We start from the raw sequence: 17,171 nt of genomic DNA, 5'->3' as shown, positions 1-17,171 counted from the left end.
ACACCCAACATGCTCCTCTGACCATTGACGGAGCGTCTGTGGAGAGAGTGAGCAGCACCAAGTTCTTGGGTGTGCACATCACAGAGGATCTCTCCTGGACGTACAACACCACAGCACTGGCCAAGAAATCACAGCAGCGTCTCTTCTTTCTCCGCAAACTAAGAAGAGCAGGAGCACCAGCCCCCATCATGTACACTTTCTACAGAGGCACCATCGAGAGCATCCTGTCGAGCTGCATCACTGTGTGGTTTGGAGCCTGCAATGCGTCCTGTCATAGAACCCTCCAACGCATAGTGAGAGCTGCAGAGAGGATCATTGGTGTCTCTCTCCCCTCCCTCCAGGACATTTACAGCACCCGTCTCACTAAAAAAGCCCTTTGCATAGCGGCTGATCCCACGCACCCAATGCAAAGCTTCTTCAAGCTGCTGCCGTCGGGGAGGAGACTGCGGAGTCTCCAGGCCAGGACCAGCAGGCTGAAGGACAGCTTCATCCATCAGGCTGTCAGGAAGCTTAACTCCCTCCCAATTCTGCCCCCTCTCCCCTCTCTCCTCCACGGTCTCACTGAACTCTGTCACACACACACAAACACACACACTCTCTGACTCACTCACTGGCCTGCACCAGTTACCAGTCACTTTGTGGAGCATTGGACTGCCATTACCTCATAAGACTTTGTTGTTACACTTTCTCTTACCGTACACTACTAAATCTCCATTTGCACTATTTGCCTATTTGCACTACTCTGCCTGGTTTACACTCAATGTCACTTACCCATTATATTGTATATTGTATAGCTTTCTTGTTATATGTAAAATTGTATTTATTTAAATTTTTACTTTTTAATTATTTTACTTGCATTTTTAATCACTTTTATATTTAAATATATTTAAATGTTCATTTGCTATTTATCTAGGGATTGAGAGTAACGCAATTTCTATTCTCTGTATGTCCTGTACATGTGGCAGAATCGACAAATAAAGTTGACTTTGACTTTGACTTTGACTGCATCTCCTGACCTAAAGGCAGTGTTGCGGGCCTTCAGGAGGAGACGAACATCCCGGTTCATCCAAGGCTTCTGGTTGGGGTACATGGTGATCCGTTTCTGGGTGGTGACACTGTCTGTGGTTTTGGAGATGTAATCCAGTACAGATGAGGCGTACTGGTCCAGGTCTGTGTGGGTGAACATATTCCAGTCTGTGTTTTTAAATCTGTCCTGGAGCACTGCGTCTGTCCCCTCTGGCCACACTTTAATTGTCCTCACAGCAGGTTTCACACGTTGGATGAGTGGTGAATACCGAGGTGTGAGGAACAGGGAGAGATGGTCCGATTGTCCAATGTGGGGGAGGGGTGTGGCTTTGTAGGCTCCAGCCAGGTTGGAATACACATGGTCTAAAGTCTTGTCTCCTCTGGTGTGGCAGGAGACATGTTGGTGGAATCTGGGGAGGACTGTCTTTAAGTTGGTGTGGTTGAAGTCGCCAGCAACAATAAAAGCAGCCTCGGGGTGTTTATTCTGGTGTTTGTTAATGGCTGCAGAAAGTTCTTTCATGGCCAACCTAGCATTAGCGTCGGGGGGTATATACACGGCAGTGAGTATGATCGAAGTGAATTCTCTGGGGAGATAATAAGGTCTGCATTTGACCATTAAAAACTCCGCATTAGGTGAGCAGTGACTCTCAGTAGTAGTGGAGTTCATGCACCAAGCATTGTTAATATAAATGCACAAACCTCCACCTCTGGTCTTGCCGGAGTCATCTGCTAGCCTGTCGGCTCGGTGTGTGTGGCGTCCTGCTAACTCGATAGCATTGTCCGGGCAGCTGTTGTTCAGCCATGTTTCGGTGAAAAACATGACATTTGAGTCCATAATCCGTCTGTTGTTAGTGATGGAGAGCCGTATCTCATCCATTTTGTTTGCCAGAGAACGGACATTGGCGAGAAAAATACTGGGTAAAGGCAGCCGGTGTGGTGTTAGCTTTAGCTTAGCCCGTAGCCCTCCGCGCCTACCTCGCCTTTGTTTACGATCTCGGCGCCGTCTGCGTGCACTTCCGCCCAGCCGGGGAGAGTGGGCAGCCTCCGGTGTTCTGGAGATCTCTGGGATGAGTCGGAGATCGGCGATAAAACTGTTGGAGTTGTGAGTCCAGATGTCCAGAAGCTCTTGTCTGCTATCTACATTCAAGAGGGCTATAGGTCTATAGGATCCGCACAAATCAGGACACTTCCCTTTCTTTAGAATTAGGGAAATGTTGGCTTCCTTCAGTGTCTGCGGGAATTCACCCGTAATGAAGGAGTGGTTGAACATATCAAGAAGCGGTTCCACAATAATATCCCGAAACTGTTTATAAAATTCACAACAGAAGCCATCAGGCCCTGGCGACTTTCCACTTCGCAGTGATTTAATAGCCTTAAACACTTCGGTCTTAGTTATAGGGCTGTTAAGGGCAGTCTTCTGTTCCTCTGACAAATTTGGTAAGTCGAATTGGGTGAAGAAATTATGCATCAGCTGCACCCCCTCCGGGACTTGTTGAGAAGAGTACAAGGCTTCGTAGAACTTCTTAACACAGTCATTTATCAGTTTGTTTTCATATATCTTGTGGCCACCTTCATCAGATATCGCTGCAATGGTATTCGATTCTGCGCGCTTCTTAACATAGTACGCCAGACATTTACCGGCCTTATCTCCATGCTCGTAGAACCTCTGTCTGGTGTATTTAAGTTTCTTCTCTGCATCTCTGGTAAGAAGGCAATTCAGCGCTGACCTGAGTGCGGTTATTTCTTGCCATAATGGTGGTGATGGGGAGGCAATATATGTTTTCTCCTTATCCATCAATTCGCTCTCTAAAGATTTTTGTTCCTCCATCCGTTGTCGCTTCTTTGTCGCAGAATACGAAATAATTAGGCCCCTCGCATAAGCTTTGCATGTTTCCCACAAAACAGAGGCAGTAGTAGCTGAGGGGGTGTTGATATCCAAAAACGCTTTAAATTCTGCAGAGAAGTGAGAGGTAAATTCCTCATCCTTAAGAATAATGGTATTAAGCCTCCAGTGGCGGGACCTATGAAGCGCAGCTTTAAGATCGAGATCCATGATTACCCTAGCGTGATCTGAGATGATTATGCTTGTTATGTCGCACGATACTACTGAACCTAAGTCAGTTTTCGGGAGAAAAAAGTAATCAATTCTAGTTTGGGACCTATGCGGAGCCGAAAAAAATGTGTATTGCTTATCGGAGGGGTGAGTATATCTCCAAGCATCCACAAGTCCAAACTCGTCGCATAGAGCATGAAGCGCTTTGGCCTGAGGAGAAGGAGTTGCAATGCTGTGTGGAAATCTGTCCATAAGCGGATTTAACATTAAGTTGAAATCACCACCAATAATAACGGTAGAGTTAGGAAGAAATGGGGCTAATTCCAGAAACATTTTGGTAAGAAAGGTAGTTGGGTGGGCAGGTGGAAAATAAACATTCAGTAATAAGATATTTTGGCCTTGCAAAATCCCTTTGACTATCACGTAGCGGCCCTTCAGATCCTTAACGCAATCAGTTACTACAAAAGGTACATTTTTCCTAATCAACACTGCCACTCCTCTACTTCTTGTAGTGAAGGATGAAAAAAACACTTGTCCATATAATCCTTGTTGCAACTTCAAGTGTTCATTATTATCAAGATGTGTCTCTTGTAACATAGCAACATCTACACCGTCCTTTCTTAGACAAGTAAATATCTTCCTCCTCTTAATAGGGCTGTGAACCCCTCGTACATTCCAGGTGCATATTCGCAGCCTACTCATTATTAGACTTATTCATGTATCACACAAAGCATATTGAGCCAAAGGGTTCACCACACCCTGGTTGAAAAAATAAATAAATAAAATAAAAATAAAAAAGGCATGAAAGAGCTGTGTGACGGAACATTCAAAGAACAGTGATTTGGCAACAGCCCTACTAAACATGTAGGGAAAAACCAATCTCCTCCTGCCCGTCGGGAAAGCCGAAGGGCATTGCACGCGCGTAACTCACGCCTACCCATAGACGAAAACACAGTCCGTCCGGTGCCCGATGGGGTGGAAGATTTCACCTGGTCGCTTATAAGCAGCGAGGACGAAAAAAAAGAGTCATATACGCCTAGATTCGGCAAGTACTCACACCGGTTAATTAAGGCATAGTGTGAAGAAAAGGAGTACTCCGGTGGTTACGGGGATTCAGGGCAGCGAGTCCGCGTAGGACGCAGCTGCCTCCGGTGTGTTAAATCTCTTCTCCTTGCCGTTGGCAAACAGCCTCAGTGTGGCGGGGTAGAGAAGCGCATAATCCACATTCTTCTTCCTCAGGCAGCTTTTCACCTCGTCGAAAGCCTTGCGTTTCTTGGTTACCGCCGCTGAATAATCATTAAAGAAGGAGACTTTGATCCGACTTGTTGGTTGGTTCGGCTGCGTAGCCAGGCGCCGAGCTGCGGCCATCACACGTTGTTTATCAGCAAAGTTGTGAAGCTTCATAATGATGGGTCTGGCGCGCTGGCTGGGGCCCGGCCTCGGTGCTAGAGAGCGGTGAGCGCGGTCTAGTTTGATCTTCCCATTTTTAGTTGTGAGCTCGAGATAGGAGGGGAGCCATGACTCCATGAAGGCGACAACATCATTTCCCTCCGTGCCCTCGGGAAGCCCGACCAGGCGAAGGTTACATCTGCGGCTGCGGTTCTCTAAATCGTCCATGTGGTCTGCCATGTCAGTCACTTGTTTTTCGAGTCGAGCCACTTTCGCCTGCAATACACCTGCCGTGTCTTCCACGCCTGAAATCCGTATCTCGGCGTCTCCCACCCGTGTCGCCAGAGCCTGGATCCGAGACGTCTGTTCACGGATTGCGGCCAGCACAGTATCAACTTTAACATCCAATAAAGTTGTAATGCTGTCAGTTATCTTACTCAGAGCCGCAAGGATATTCGGGTCGATATCACTCCCAGTTTCCTCAGCGTCAGCGGAGATTTCTGTGTCGCTGGCGTTAGCTTCTTCAGGCTCAGCCGCCATAGGACCCACAATGTCGCTAGCTTGCACAACCGGAGCTGTCTTTTTCTTAGACCTGACGTTAGGCATTTTAGAAAAATAGTCGTCCAGACTCATTATAGAGTTACTCCCACGCACATTTGTAACGTTTCACCAGGTGAACACGTATTTTAGACGGATAATCGGGGGACCTCACCGGAGCACAGCGAGACGGGTGTTCGCGCTACGACGCCATCTTGCCAACCAATCATCATCAGACTGTTTGATAACATTCTTGCTGTTTTGCAATATTTGAACTTACAAAATTCTTCAGATTCAACTTGTTCTGGCAAATATAGCAGCAAATAAAAACACAAATCACTTAAAGTTTTTAAGTGAGTTTATCACTTAACTGTAATTGCTTCAGTAACAATACTGCTGAAAGTACTGTCTATATTTTTTGTTTTGTCTGAACAAAGTTATAGAACAACAAATCTGACATTTTTGGAAACTATCAGCCATCACGTCTCTAAAGTTTGGAGAGACCGCGCTGTTGGAAATCAGATCTAATATGAGGTTTGTTTCTTTCCTGTAGGTGGTCTTGAGTGGAAGTGATAACAGATACACACTGACCGGCCTCAGTCCCTCCACTGAGTATGAAGTTATGCTGACGGCCATATTCAAAGACAAGTCTGAGAGCGACACAGTCTTTGTCACTCAAACCACATGTAAGTGTGACGAGGTTGTTTAACTCACAGAGCTGTGAGTTTTTGCTTTATCTAATCAATATTAAACTTGACAATAGTAAGGCTCACGGCTTTCCTTGAGATGTAATTCCTCCTGATAGAGCACTGCTGTCTGCTTATTATAACAGATCAGTGCAATCACATGTGCATTTAGGATAAGAAAATGAGCATTTCTGAGTCAAAGCAAAGCACTGCATGAACACATTTGCATTGATTTGTTTGTCTCAGCTTATCTCAGGAGAAGAAAATCTATTTTACCATCAGTGATTTGTTACGTATTCCTGTCTAATTGGCTTACTTATCGACATAAAGAGTTGTTGAGCAGAGTTTGAATCCAATTATCTGATTTGTCCTCTTTGTATTTCCCCAGTGCCCACACAGACAACAACAACTTCTACCAAAACCACAGGTAAGAAGCGTCTGAGCTGGCTTTCTGTAAAGCTTCAAAATGTCAGCAAAAACCAGGTCAGCTAGTCTTAGGTACAACTGTGCCATGAAACTTAAAAGCAGTTGCTTTAATTTTTTTGCTAGCATGTGTCCAGTGGACAGAAGGCTAATTTCACTTGGTACTTTTTCTGAAAAACTATCCCTGCAAAGAGACTGGCCAAATTTTAATCATGGCTCAAGCCAAGGCATCTGTCAAGGAAGGCAATTTCCATTTTAATGCGAAAGGCTCCACTAGCTGCCAGTGCAGGCCTATGTTGCCAAAGTGAAAACGTAGTTCTCTTAGTCCTTGTAGCAGATTTTTGGCCATTGTTGCTTATTTATTTTCAAGAAGCAAAAGCAAAATTACCGAGTAATTAGAAAAAGAAATGTTGAAACTGTTCATTTTAAAGAGAAAGTTGAAATGCTGATAAGAGTCTCTCCTAGAAGTTTGAATTTATATAAGTGTGTTTACCAAGTTGGCTTCATCCAGAGACTGGAGTTCAGATTCTGGCTTCTCAAAGGTGACCAAAGGCCATCTGGAATGGGTTTTTGTTGTTTTAGAAGCAGACTACAGCTAATTGAGTCTTGTGGCTTCAAAAGCTTACAAAAGCAACATGTCTCCTTTACTTAAGTTTTTGCCCACTGTCCTAGAAAGTTTCACACAGCACATCTGCTTTGTTTAAAAATCCAAGTGGCCCTCTAAAAAGCACAGTTCAAAGCAGCCGACTAAACACCAGCAGGTTGCCTTTGTTTAAGAAAGAAGAAAAAAAATCATAGTTAGTGCTTTAAGGATGCATCATATAAGCTAAACAAAAGCATTTTGTGAGTGCTTGTGAGAATACTTTTCTTTAGCACCCCAAATCACAGTGTGTCGAGCTGAAACTGAAACTTTCACGCTGGCTTTTTCCCCCTGATATTTTTACAGTGTGAAGAAAATAAAGTTTGAGCCAAGCCTAATTTTTTGAGAAATAATATCTAGAGTAATTTGGTACAGTAACAGCGAATCTGTGATGTGGTGTCTCAGCGGCACGTCAGGCTGTGAGAAACCTTCAGCTGAGTGACGAGACCACCCAGAGCTTAGAGGCTTCGTGGGAGCTGGAAGACCCCAACGTGGAGAGCTACAGGGTCGCCTACACAAGCCTCAGCGGAGATCACAAGGACTCTGTGAGTTGGAGGTTTAAGGGTTTATGTTAGTTCCCAGATTTTAATTTTTTTTTTTCCCTCTCAAGAGGTGTTTTAGATCCGGGTTACATGTTTGCAGCTTCTAAAGCTGCCCTCCATCACAAACTGCCTCCCTGGTGAATTGTGAATGCTGATTATGTGGAATAGACAACACTGAAGTTGTTTTTGGAGGAAGATTATTGTTGTTTCCCACCTCCATCCAACTGGATGGCCCTACAGCGGTCAGCGTTGGGTCGTCTGCTACAGTCAGAAAACTGATTACACTTTTAGTCCCGGGCCACTTAGCCCCTCGTTCTTGATCCCTCTATCTCTTCTAAGAGCCCTTGAGCTCAGTGCCATGTACTGACCCTGATCGCTGATGCACACACACACGCACGCACGCACGCACGCACGCACGCACGCACGCAGGCACGCACACACACACACACACACACACACACACACACACACACACGAGTAGTCAGCCTTTCCCTTATTCTTCTTCTGTCCCTCTATCTCTCTGTTTCTCTTCTCTATCCTCCAGCCTCCCTTCACTCCCCCTCCCCTCTTTTAATTTCCCAATGTGGTGTCAGAGCCGTAGAAGATGGAGAGTCCAGGCCAGGCCGGCAGACATTCCATTATCTTTTCAGCAGCCATTTACCTCACTGCGAGTGGGGATGGAGGGCAGCAGAGAAAAGAGCAAAAGAAACAAAGGGAGGTGGGAAGAGAAACAAAAGCTGCACAAAATGCGAGGAAGCTTAAACCTGTCTGCCGGCTGATGGCCAAGGGCCGTTCCAGGTCACACGTCTTTTCCAAAGTTTCGGCATGTTTTGTTGCGGACGTGTATGAAAGACAGATGAAAGGAGAAAGAGAGAAAACTCTGTTTGTTTGTTTATGTACCTGAAAATGCACGCGTGTGTCTGCACCTCCACTTGGACACAGTGTTTCAGCACCCAAGTCACAGTGGACAGCTCCTCCCCATCCTTTGGGTCTGAATAGCCTTGTCTCAACACTCATGTCACGTCTTGGTGTAGAAGTTGAAGACCAAGAAGGCAGGACGTGCAAAAATGAGATAAACACAAACAGTAAATTGTAAAGAATAACTGTAATCCAATAGGGTCCAGAAAAGATGAAGACCAGGTAATACAAGACATTCACAACTGTACATGGATGATGCAGTTCACACCTATTGCTATTTATAATATCAGTTAACAGGAGTTAGTCAGTTTTTAGTCCTGACAGTTTTCAATGAGGAGAGAAAATTTGAAAGAACTGAACTTAATTCATAGTAATAAAATTTTCAGCAATTAGACTCCGAGGAAGCTACATTAGCAGAGCATAGTCCAAAAGTGATACAAAGTAGGACAGGACCTACCCAGGGCCTAAATCCTGGTGGTGGCAGAGATGAAGCAGTGGAGACCCGACAATGAAGTAATATGAAGACTAGACTAGCAGCCCAAACACCCAGGAATGCAGGCAGAAGAGTGAATACTGAATAATCTTCCTTACTGAACTTGCACATAAGTTTCATTATTGAAAGATTGAAATAACTTGGTTGTGTCAGTGCCACGTAGTTTTTCAAGCTCAAATGACTTACAGTTTAGTTACAGATATCCTCAGTTAGATGCCAGAGCAGTCAAAGTGTGCTTTTAAACTGCGTTGCATAATCTCAGTAGTCACGGTTGTTATGGAGCTGCAAATGACTGTAATTTTCATCATTCTAAGCACTTTTAGAGGAGCAATTCGTAATGCTCAACTTTTAGTGCTCAAGCCAACATGACTGAGAGCATGAGTGCCCTGCGTAATGAAAACTTTGACCTCCTACAGTTTCAGGACAGCTGCGGATGAACAATATGTGTGCTACAGTGTAGCTGAAAGCACCTTTAATAAAATCCACTTGGTGTAACTTATCGAGATTGTTTTGCCAGCCAGTGAATCTCATTCTTAGTGTATCTCTATCAAGTTTTAAGTATACTGTAAATTATCAGTCTCATCATGATTAGCTTGTTGCCGCAGAAGAAATACTCAGAGTACAGGGGGTGGAGGTGCGGGCTGTTGGATAAAAAAGGAGCTAATTTAAACCAAGTGGTACTTTTAGGATGCAAGCAAACATCCAGGGAAATATTTCAACAGTTATAAATGAAGACGGGGCAGTAATGGGGTTTTTCTCAGCTATTCCCTGCCCCACTTTTGCCATCAACTGACTTTATTGACTGAGCTGAATTGAAAAGACTTCTTAAACTTCCTCCAAATGTCCCTTTAACCCAGCAGAGCAAAGATGCTGTTTCTATACCCAGTGTGCTATATATATACATATATATATATATATATATATATATATATATATATGTGTGTGTGTGTGTGTGTGTGTGTGTGTGTGTGTGTGTGTGTGTGTGTGTGTGTGTGCCTGTGGCCCATTCAAATGTTCCCAGAATGTGTGCATTCACGTGTGTGTTTGCAATCGTAGATGTCAGTTTCTGGAGGTGAGAGGAGAGCAGTGCTCGAGCCTTTACAATCAGACACCAGCTACAAAGTGACAGTCACTCCGGTGTACAGCGATGGACAAGATGGCCTTGGTGCATCTGCCATGGGTTCCACATGTAAGGCTAACAAACACACAAAATGCAAAGCGCACACACACACACACACACACACACACACATCCCTGGCTTACTGTATTGACCATAATGCTGCGTTTCTCCCTTTTCACAACACAAAGATGCAGCTCCCGGTTTAGGAGAATACTGGAAGTTAATGACAATGAATTTCATCGCTGTGAGCAGGGCTTTCATTTGCATTGCATTAATTTCATGTTCATTTACGTTCTTGAAGGAGATTATAAATCAAAGCCACGACAAATACTGATGCATTCCTAATTGTCTTAATGAAGGCCACTCATAATTGCTGCAGCGCCTTTCATTAATGAGACGATTAAATTATTTTGCTCAGGTCTAATTGATTTTCTCAACTATTCTCTAGATTACCTCTTGTGAGCCAGCAGTGGCTGTCTCCTCATCGCACAGAGAATTGAAATGTCAGACAAAACATGTCTTCTTTTTAGATGAGAGCACTATAAGTCATTGTAATGCAAATAAAAATCTACTTAGCTTGAAGAATTATGCATCAGAGCCTGGTCAAGGCTGGATATTAGACCTGTAACACCTAAAAGCGTCTCTTGTAAATTCAAAGACTCTCAAGTGCTGAAAGCATGAAAAACTGTCCCAGTGGACAGCAATTGTTCTATCAAGCTGAATATAAGCGCTGAGCTTCAGATTTATATAATTAAACATTAATTTTATCATTTTTATTTAGAAGTCCTTGGGTTGATTGTCTTTATAACTGATGACTTAGGTGAATTAGTTCTTATGTTAAAGTTTTAGCATGTGTTAGTAATATCAGCTGCAGTTCTTAGAAGCTCTTCTATGTTCTGGTTTTGCTTTGTTTTTGGCAGTGCCGCTCTTGCCTCCTGAAAATCTGCTTGTGTCAGAGGAGTGGTTCAATCGCCTCAGGGTCTCGTGGGATCCACCTCGGTCTCCTGTTGAGGGTTACAAGATCGTCTACCAGCCCCTCTATGGTACACACACACACACACACACACGCACACATACATTCTGTTTATTACTATTATTCTATCTAAATATACCTTCTTTTTCACCTTCCTTTGTCTAGCAAAGGAATATACAGTCACTCAGGGCTCTGCTAGGTATGGCTAATCACATGGCAACAACAGTGCATTTAGGCATGTAGACAAAATCAAGATGACCTGCTGAAGTTCAAGCTGAGCATCAGAATGCATAAGAAACATGATTTAAGTGACTTTGGGCATGGCATGAATCTTGGTGTCAGATGGACTGGTCTAAGCATTTCAGAACTGCTGATCTGCACACACATAAGACATGAAACCTTGAGGCGGATGGGCTACAGCAGCAGAAGACCACTCCTGCTTCCAGTAGGTTAACGCCCCCTGTCACAAAGCTCAAATTATCTCAAACTGGTTTCTTGAATATGGCCATCTCAATTAAACAGACCAAATGTGGGAGAACATTTTGATCATGTCAATATGTCAATATAGCCCCAAATCTATGAGGAACGTTTCCAGCATCTTGTTGAAATTAAGACAGTTCTACAGGCAAGTGGGAGTAAAACGTAGTACTAGCAAGGGGAACCTAAGAAAGTATCCTGTGTGTGTGTGTGTGTGTGTGTGTGTGTGCGTGCGTGCGTGCGTGCGTGCGTGCGTGCGTGTGTGTGTGTGTGTTTTATATCGTGTATAGCTGATTGTTAAGGACCCAACACTGAAAAATCTGTGACAGACACATAATGTCTGACAAAACAAAAGGCTCTCAAGGTGTTTTGGTTTTCCTGATAGTGGCTTCTTAGTTTTTCTTTTAAAATGAAGTTCAAAGCAAATGTCACCATTTGGCACTAAAATAAGACGTTACCCTAACTCATTTATTTATTTTTTGTCTTGAGGCATCATCAAAAGCCCATTTTCACTGTCATACTGCTTCTCTAGTTCTAATTGTTTCATCTTTCCAAAACAAAACAGGTTTTTTTCCATTTTTCCTTTCCATGTCTGTTTTTAGTCATCTAAACACAATTACTGTGTCTCTGAGGATCCAGCTTTAAGCAGGACAGACTGCTGATTTTAGGAAATTGTATTGAAGAGAAATAATTTTCAGCAGGCTGCTGTTTTCACGGTAAGAGCCATGGAGGGAAGAAAAGTGTCTGTGTGTGCCTTCCTACACACACGCAGCTATACAGCTACCATATACTTAATACAGGTATAAACACACTAAGTTTAGCAAATGATTAAAATGCACAGCACACATGCAAACACACAGCTTATTTCCCTTCACATTGTTCCAGTGGGCTGTGTGCTGTAAAAATAATTGCTACTCTGTCTGTATTTATCTGTTTTTATTTATTTATTCTATTGTATTTGTTTCATTTTTAATTTAAATCTTTAATCTCTGTATTCAAGGTTGTTATTATTTTGTAAAACACTTTGCAGCAGTTATCTGGGAAAGCTGCATTAATACAGAATGTTACTATTATGTCTTTGTTTTTAATTTAGTAGTCAAGTTGAGGGCATCGCTTCGTGTGTTTGTGTATATAATTAAATTCAGGTTTATTTATATAGTGCTAAACCAAAACAACATTCAGGGGCTTAAATGTGTATTATATGTCTTGATTCAATCCATGCTGAAAGCATTTGATATATTTCATGACACATGAAATATAGGGAAACATTATTTTATATTAAAATGTAGAAAGGAATTATTGTCATTCTAATATTATACTGTTAGAGGCTTAGTTTACTCGAAGATACTCGAATAGTTGGTTTTGACTTCCATCCATCCATCCATCACTTTTTTTCCACTTATCTGGGCCAGGCAGGGGCAGCAGCCTAAGCAGAGAAGCCCAGACCTCCCTCTCCCTGCCCAGCTCCTCCAGCTTTTCAGGGGGAATATTAAGGTGTTCCCAGGCCAGCTGACACATATAATCTGTCCAGCGTGTCCTAGATCTGCCCCCAGGGCCTCCTCCCAGTGGAATACCTCACCCAGTAGATGCCAAAGAGACATTCTAGTCAAATGCTCGAACTGGCTCCAAAAGGAATGGAGGACCAAGCTCCTGCAACGGTTGTTTAAGGATTGAATTGCCAGTAGCAATGAGCCAAACACCCCATACACCCAAAGCACCTCCCTGAGGGACACAGTCGAATGCTTTCTCCAATTCCACAAAACGCACGTAGACTGGTTGGGCAAACCTTTAAAAGACCCGGTCCAGTGTTTCGCGACTGAAAACCGCTTTGTTCCTCCGGTATCTGAGGTTCGACTGACGGACGGACTCTCGTTTTCAGCACCATGACTTTCCCGGGCAGGCTGAGGAGTTTGATCTCCCTTTAGTTGGACACACCCTCCGGTCCCCTTTCATGAAGATGAGAACCACCAGCCCAGTCTGCCAATCCAAAAGTACTTCCTCTGATCTCCAAGCAACATTGCAGAGGCACGTCAACCAAGACAGCCCCACAACATCCAGAGCCTTCAGGAACTCAGGGCGAACCTCGTCCACCCCAGGAGCCTTGCCACTAAGAAATTGTTTAACTGCCTCAGTGACCTCACCCCCGGAGATATAGAGTGGGGCAAAAAAGTATTTAGTCAGCCACCGATTGTGCAAGTTCCCCCACCTAAAATGATGACAGAGGTCAGTAATTTGCACCAGAGGTACACTTCAACTGTGAGAGACAGAATGTGAAAAAAAAATCCATGAATCCACATGGTAGGATTTGTAAAGAATTTATTCGTAAATCAGGGTGGAAAATAAGTATTTGGTCAATAACAAAAATACAACTCAATACTTTGTAACATAACCTTTGTTGGCAATAACAGAGGTCAAACGTTTACTATAGGTCTTTACCAGGTTTGCACACACAGTAGCTGGTATTTTGGCCCATTCCTCCATGCAGATCTTCTCGAGAGCAGTGATGTTTTGGGGCTGTCGCCGAGCAACACAGACTTTCAACTCCCGCCACAGACTTTCTATGGGGTTGAGGTCTGGAGACTGGCTAGGCCACTCCAGGACTTTCAAATGCTTCTTACGGAGCCACTCCTTTGTTGCCCGGGCGGTGTGTTTTGGATCATTGTCATGTTGGAAGACCCAGCCTCGTTTCATCTTCAAAGTTCTCACTGATGGAAGGAGGTTTTGGCTCAAAATCTCACGATACATGGCCCCATTCATTCTGTCCTTAACACGGATCAGTCGTCCTGTCCCCTTGGCAGAAAAACAGCCCCATAGCATGATGTTTCCACCCCCATGCTTCACAGTAGGTATGGTGTTCTTGGGATGCAACTCAGTATTCTTCTTCCTCCAAACACGACGAGTTGAGTTTATACCAAAAAGTTCTACTTTGGTTTCATCTGACCACATGACATTCTCCCAATCCTCTGCTGTATCATCCATGTGCTCTCTGGCAAACTTCAGACGGGCCTGGACATGCACTGGCTTCAGCAGCGGAACACGTCTGGCACTGCGGGATTTGATTCCCTGCCGTTGTAGTGTGTTACTGATGGTGACCTTTGTTACTTTGGTCCCAGCTCTCTGCAGGTCATTCACCAGGTCCCCCCGTGTGGTTCTGGGATCTTTGCTCACCGTTCTCATGATCATTTTGACCCCACGGGATGAGATCTTGCGTGGAGCCCCAGATCGAGGGAGATTATCAGTGGTCTTGTATGTCTTCCATTTTCTGATGATTGCTCCCACAGTTGATTTTTTCACACCAAGCTGCTTGCCTATTGTAGATTCACTCTTCCCAGTCTGGTGCAGGTCTACAATACTTTTCCTGGTGTCCTTCGAAAGCTCTTTGGTCTTGGCCATGGCGGAGTTTGGAGTCTGACTGTTTGAGGCTGTGGACAGGTGTCTTTTATACAGATGATGAGTTCAAACAGGTGCCATTCATACAGGTAACGAGTGGGGGACAGAAAAGCTTCTTACAGAAGACGTTACAGGTCTGTGAGAGCCAGAGATTTTCCTTGTTTGAGGTGACCAAATACTTATTTTCCACCCTGATTTACGAATAAATTCTTTACAAATCCTACCATGTGGATTCATGGATTTTTTTTTCATATTCTGTCTCTCACAGTTGAAGTGTACCTCTGGTGCAAATTACTGACCTCTGTCATCATTTTAAGTGGGGGAACTTGCACAATCGGTGGCTGACTAAATACTTTTTTGCCCCACTGTATCAGTTGTCCGCCTTGTCTCCAGACGCTGCTTACGCTACAGAAGACTTGTCAGTGGGATTAAGGAATTCCTTGAAGTATTCCTTCCACCATCCAACAGTGTCCTCAGTTGAAGTCATCAGTGCTCCACCCACACTATACACAGTCCAAGTAGAGTACTGCTTTCCCCTCCTGAGTCGGCTGAGTCATATCTTTGTGTTTATCTTGTTTGTAGCGTGTGCCTTAAAAAAATCAAAAACGTCTATCATTGTTTGTTTCCTTTTTACACCAGTGTGTATGTGTCTTCTTCTCAGTTCACGGTCCAGTATTGGAGACAACAGTGGATGAAGATGTGAACTCCATGCTTATTGTCAATCTACAAAGTGGGACAGAGTACAGTGTCCGAGTCAAGGCTTCCTACCCTGCAGGAGAAAGTGAGCCACAGCTAATAAATGCCAAGACATGTAAGTGTCCTTCTCATAAACCTGCAAGTAACAGCACAGAAATGTAAATGCTGAGGAACTCGTTATCCCTCACAGTCTCTTGGCTGTTACAGTTCATTACCATAAGATTGTGAACATATGCAAGCATAATTTTAAATTGCACTTTCATTGAAAAAACATTGACTTACTTTTGGGAAGTTATTATATTTTTCGGGGATTTACTCATTCGCCTACCAAGTGAAAGATGTCTGTTTTGATCCCGGGAGGAAACACAAATCCCTTTGGGGTTGTGTCAGAAAGGGCATCTGGTGTAAAAAATCTACCAAATCAAACATGCACAAGGGGTTGCCACAGCAACCCCCTATGAATAAAGGAGCTTTATTGGGATGTCACCACCAGCTGGAAATTTTTTAATTATAAATTTGCCACAAAACGTTGTGTGGCAATTAGACGGCAGCAGAAAAGCAAAGTAGTTTAAGGAAAGTGGGGAAGGTACAACATGCATATTAAACACCTGCTGATATCATACTCTCTAATTTCCATTGAGACTTTGGCAAACAGACAGATGGATATTAATATTTTCCTTGCAGGCGGTGAGAACAATCTCTTTTGCATATAGATTTGGTATCAGTAGGTGCAGTAAGAACTAATGCAGGCTTTAATGCTTCTTTCATCTAAAACAAATAGATGAAGAGAGTGGGAGGCTGAGACACCGAGAGAAAAGAGAAAAGTTAAAAAGCACTGCATGCATGCTTTCATTTATGTTGTCTTTTTAGTTTTTTTTTTCTTTATGTTTCTGTGTAGTCATGTGAGTTTTCAGAAAACTGCCCTATCATCCCTCTCTCAAAATCTATTGCGGTTTTCTAGGTTTAAGGTCTAATTTCAAGTGGTGGGGTAAATACAAATAAGCTTATACTGTAGTTTTAATAGGTCATCACCACACTATTTCCCTCTGAAGCAAAGTGCTGAGACACGTAAAGCCGAGTGATTAATCAAGTTGCACATCACCTGCAAATAAATGGGCTGCTTTTGATTTCTTTTTATTAATTTGTGCTGCAGTGATGTGCCATCCTTCATCTGTTTTTCTCTGTGCCCCAGTAGGATGACTTACAACTCCCTCACGCCTTCCTGTCTATATAAAGCACTCATAATGAAAGATGCTTTCACAAAGAGAGAAAGATAAAACACGAGGCACTGGGATGCAAATTATACCACCTTCCATATATAAACTTTACACTCTGACACCGGCGTGGCAACAAATTTTTAGCAGTGACTTCAGGACTAACAGAATGCATGTATTTTGTTTTTCAACTTTATCCACATGTTACTCTTTTGGGATCCATGCTATCTACCGCATTATGCTTGTAGTACTGTTTTTCATGCTGTAATTAGTTTTTCTACACTGTTGGCCAGGGATCAAGAAAATATCTCATCACTAAATATTAAACAGAACACATATGAGATGCAATCAATTCTCAATGTGCCGATACATTTTCAGATGTATCGCATTTCCCCATGTTACACAGTGCTTAGTTAAATTCATTGCCAGTAGTTTGGTCTTCTCTGGGGGAACCCTGATTTATAAAGGGAAGTGCATGGAATCATTTGTCATTTTAATAAGGTGGCTATAGTGTCATATTTCCCCGGGCACACTGCATTCATGGCAGCCTCATCAACAGAAGGTTATATGGCATGTTTGCACAAGTAATTTGCA

General features: G+C 43.4%; 1 protein-coding gene across 6 annotated transcripts in view; it reads left to right on the top strand.

The window, feature by feature from the left end:
- The window catches only part of col14a1a (collagen, type XIV, alpha 1a), a 163,737-nt gene that overhangs the window by 58,888 nt on the left and 87,678 nt on the right, over positions 1–17,171 (top strand). For all 6 annotated transcript variants that reach the window (XM_086310883.1, XM_086310881.1, XM_086310882.1 and 3 more), the window contains 6 exons: positions 5,559–5,691; positions 6,080–6,118; positions 7,160–7,299; positions 9,764–9,896; positions 10,748–10,870; positions 15,329–15,478. In XM_086310883.1, coding sequence (XP_086167009.1) covers positions 5,559–5,691; positions 6,080–6,118; positions 7,160–7,299; positions 9,764–9,896; positions 10,748–10,870; positions 15,329–15,478 — 718 coding nt within the window. The remainder of the gene's footprint in view (positions 1–5,558; positions 5,692–6,079; positions 6,119–7,159; positions 7,300–9,763; positions 9,897–10,747; positions 10,871–15,328; positions 15,479–17,171) is intronic.

The sequence above is a fragment of the Aulonocara sp. 'chitande type north' Nkhata Bay genome, linkage group LG11 (assembly GCF_057382095.1).
Source record: "Aulonocara sp. 'chitande type north' Nkhata Bay isolate Kocher_YH1m ecotype deep benthic linkage group LG11, A_spYH_male_GT1.1, whole genome shotgun sequence".
In the NCBI taxonomy this organism is placed as follows: domain Eukaryota; kingdom Metazoa; phylum Chordata; class Actinopteri; order Cichliformes; family Cichlidae; genus Aulonocara; species Aulonocara sp. 'chitande type north' Nkhata Bay.
Note: the sequence above shows the minus strand (reverse complement) of the source record. Positions and strands in the feature narration are given on the sequence as shown.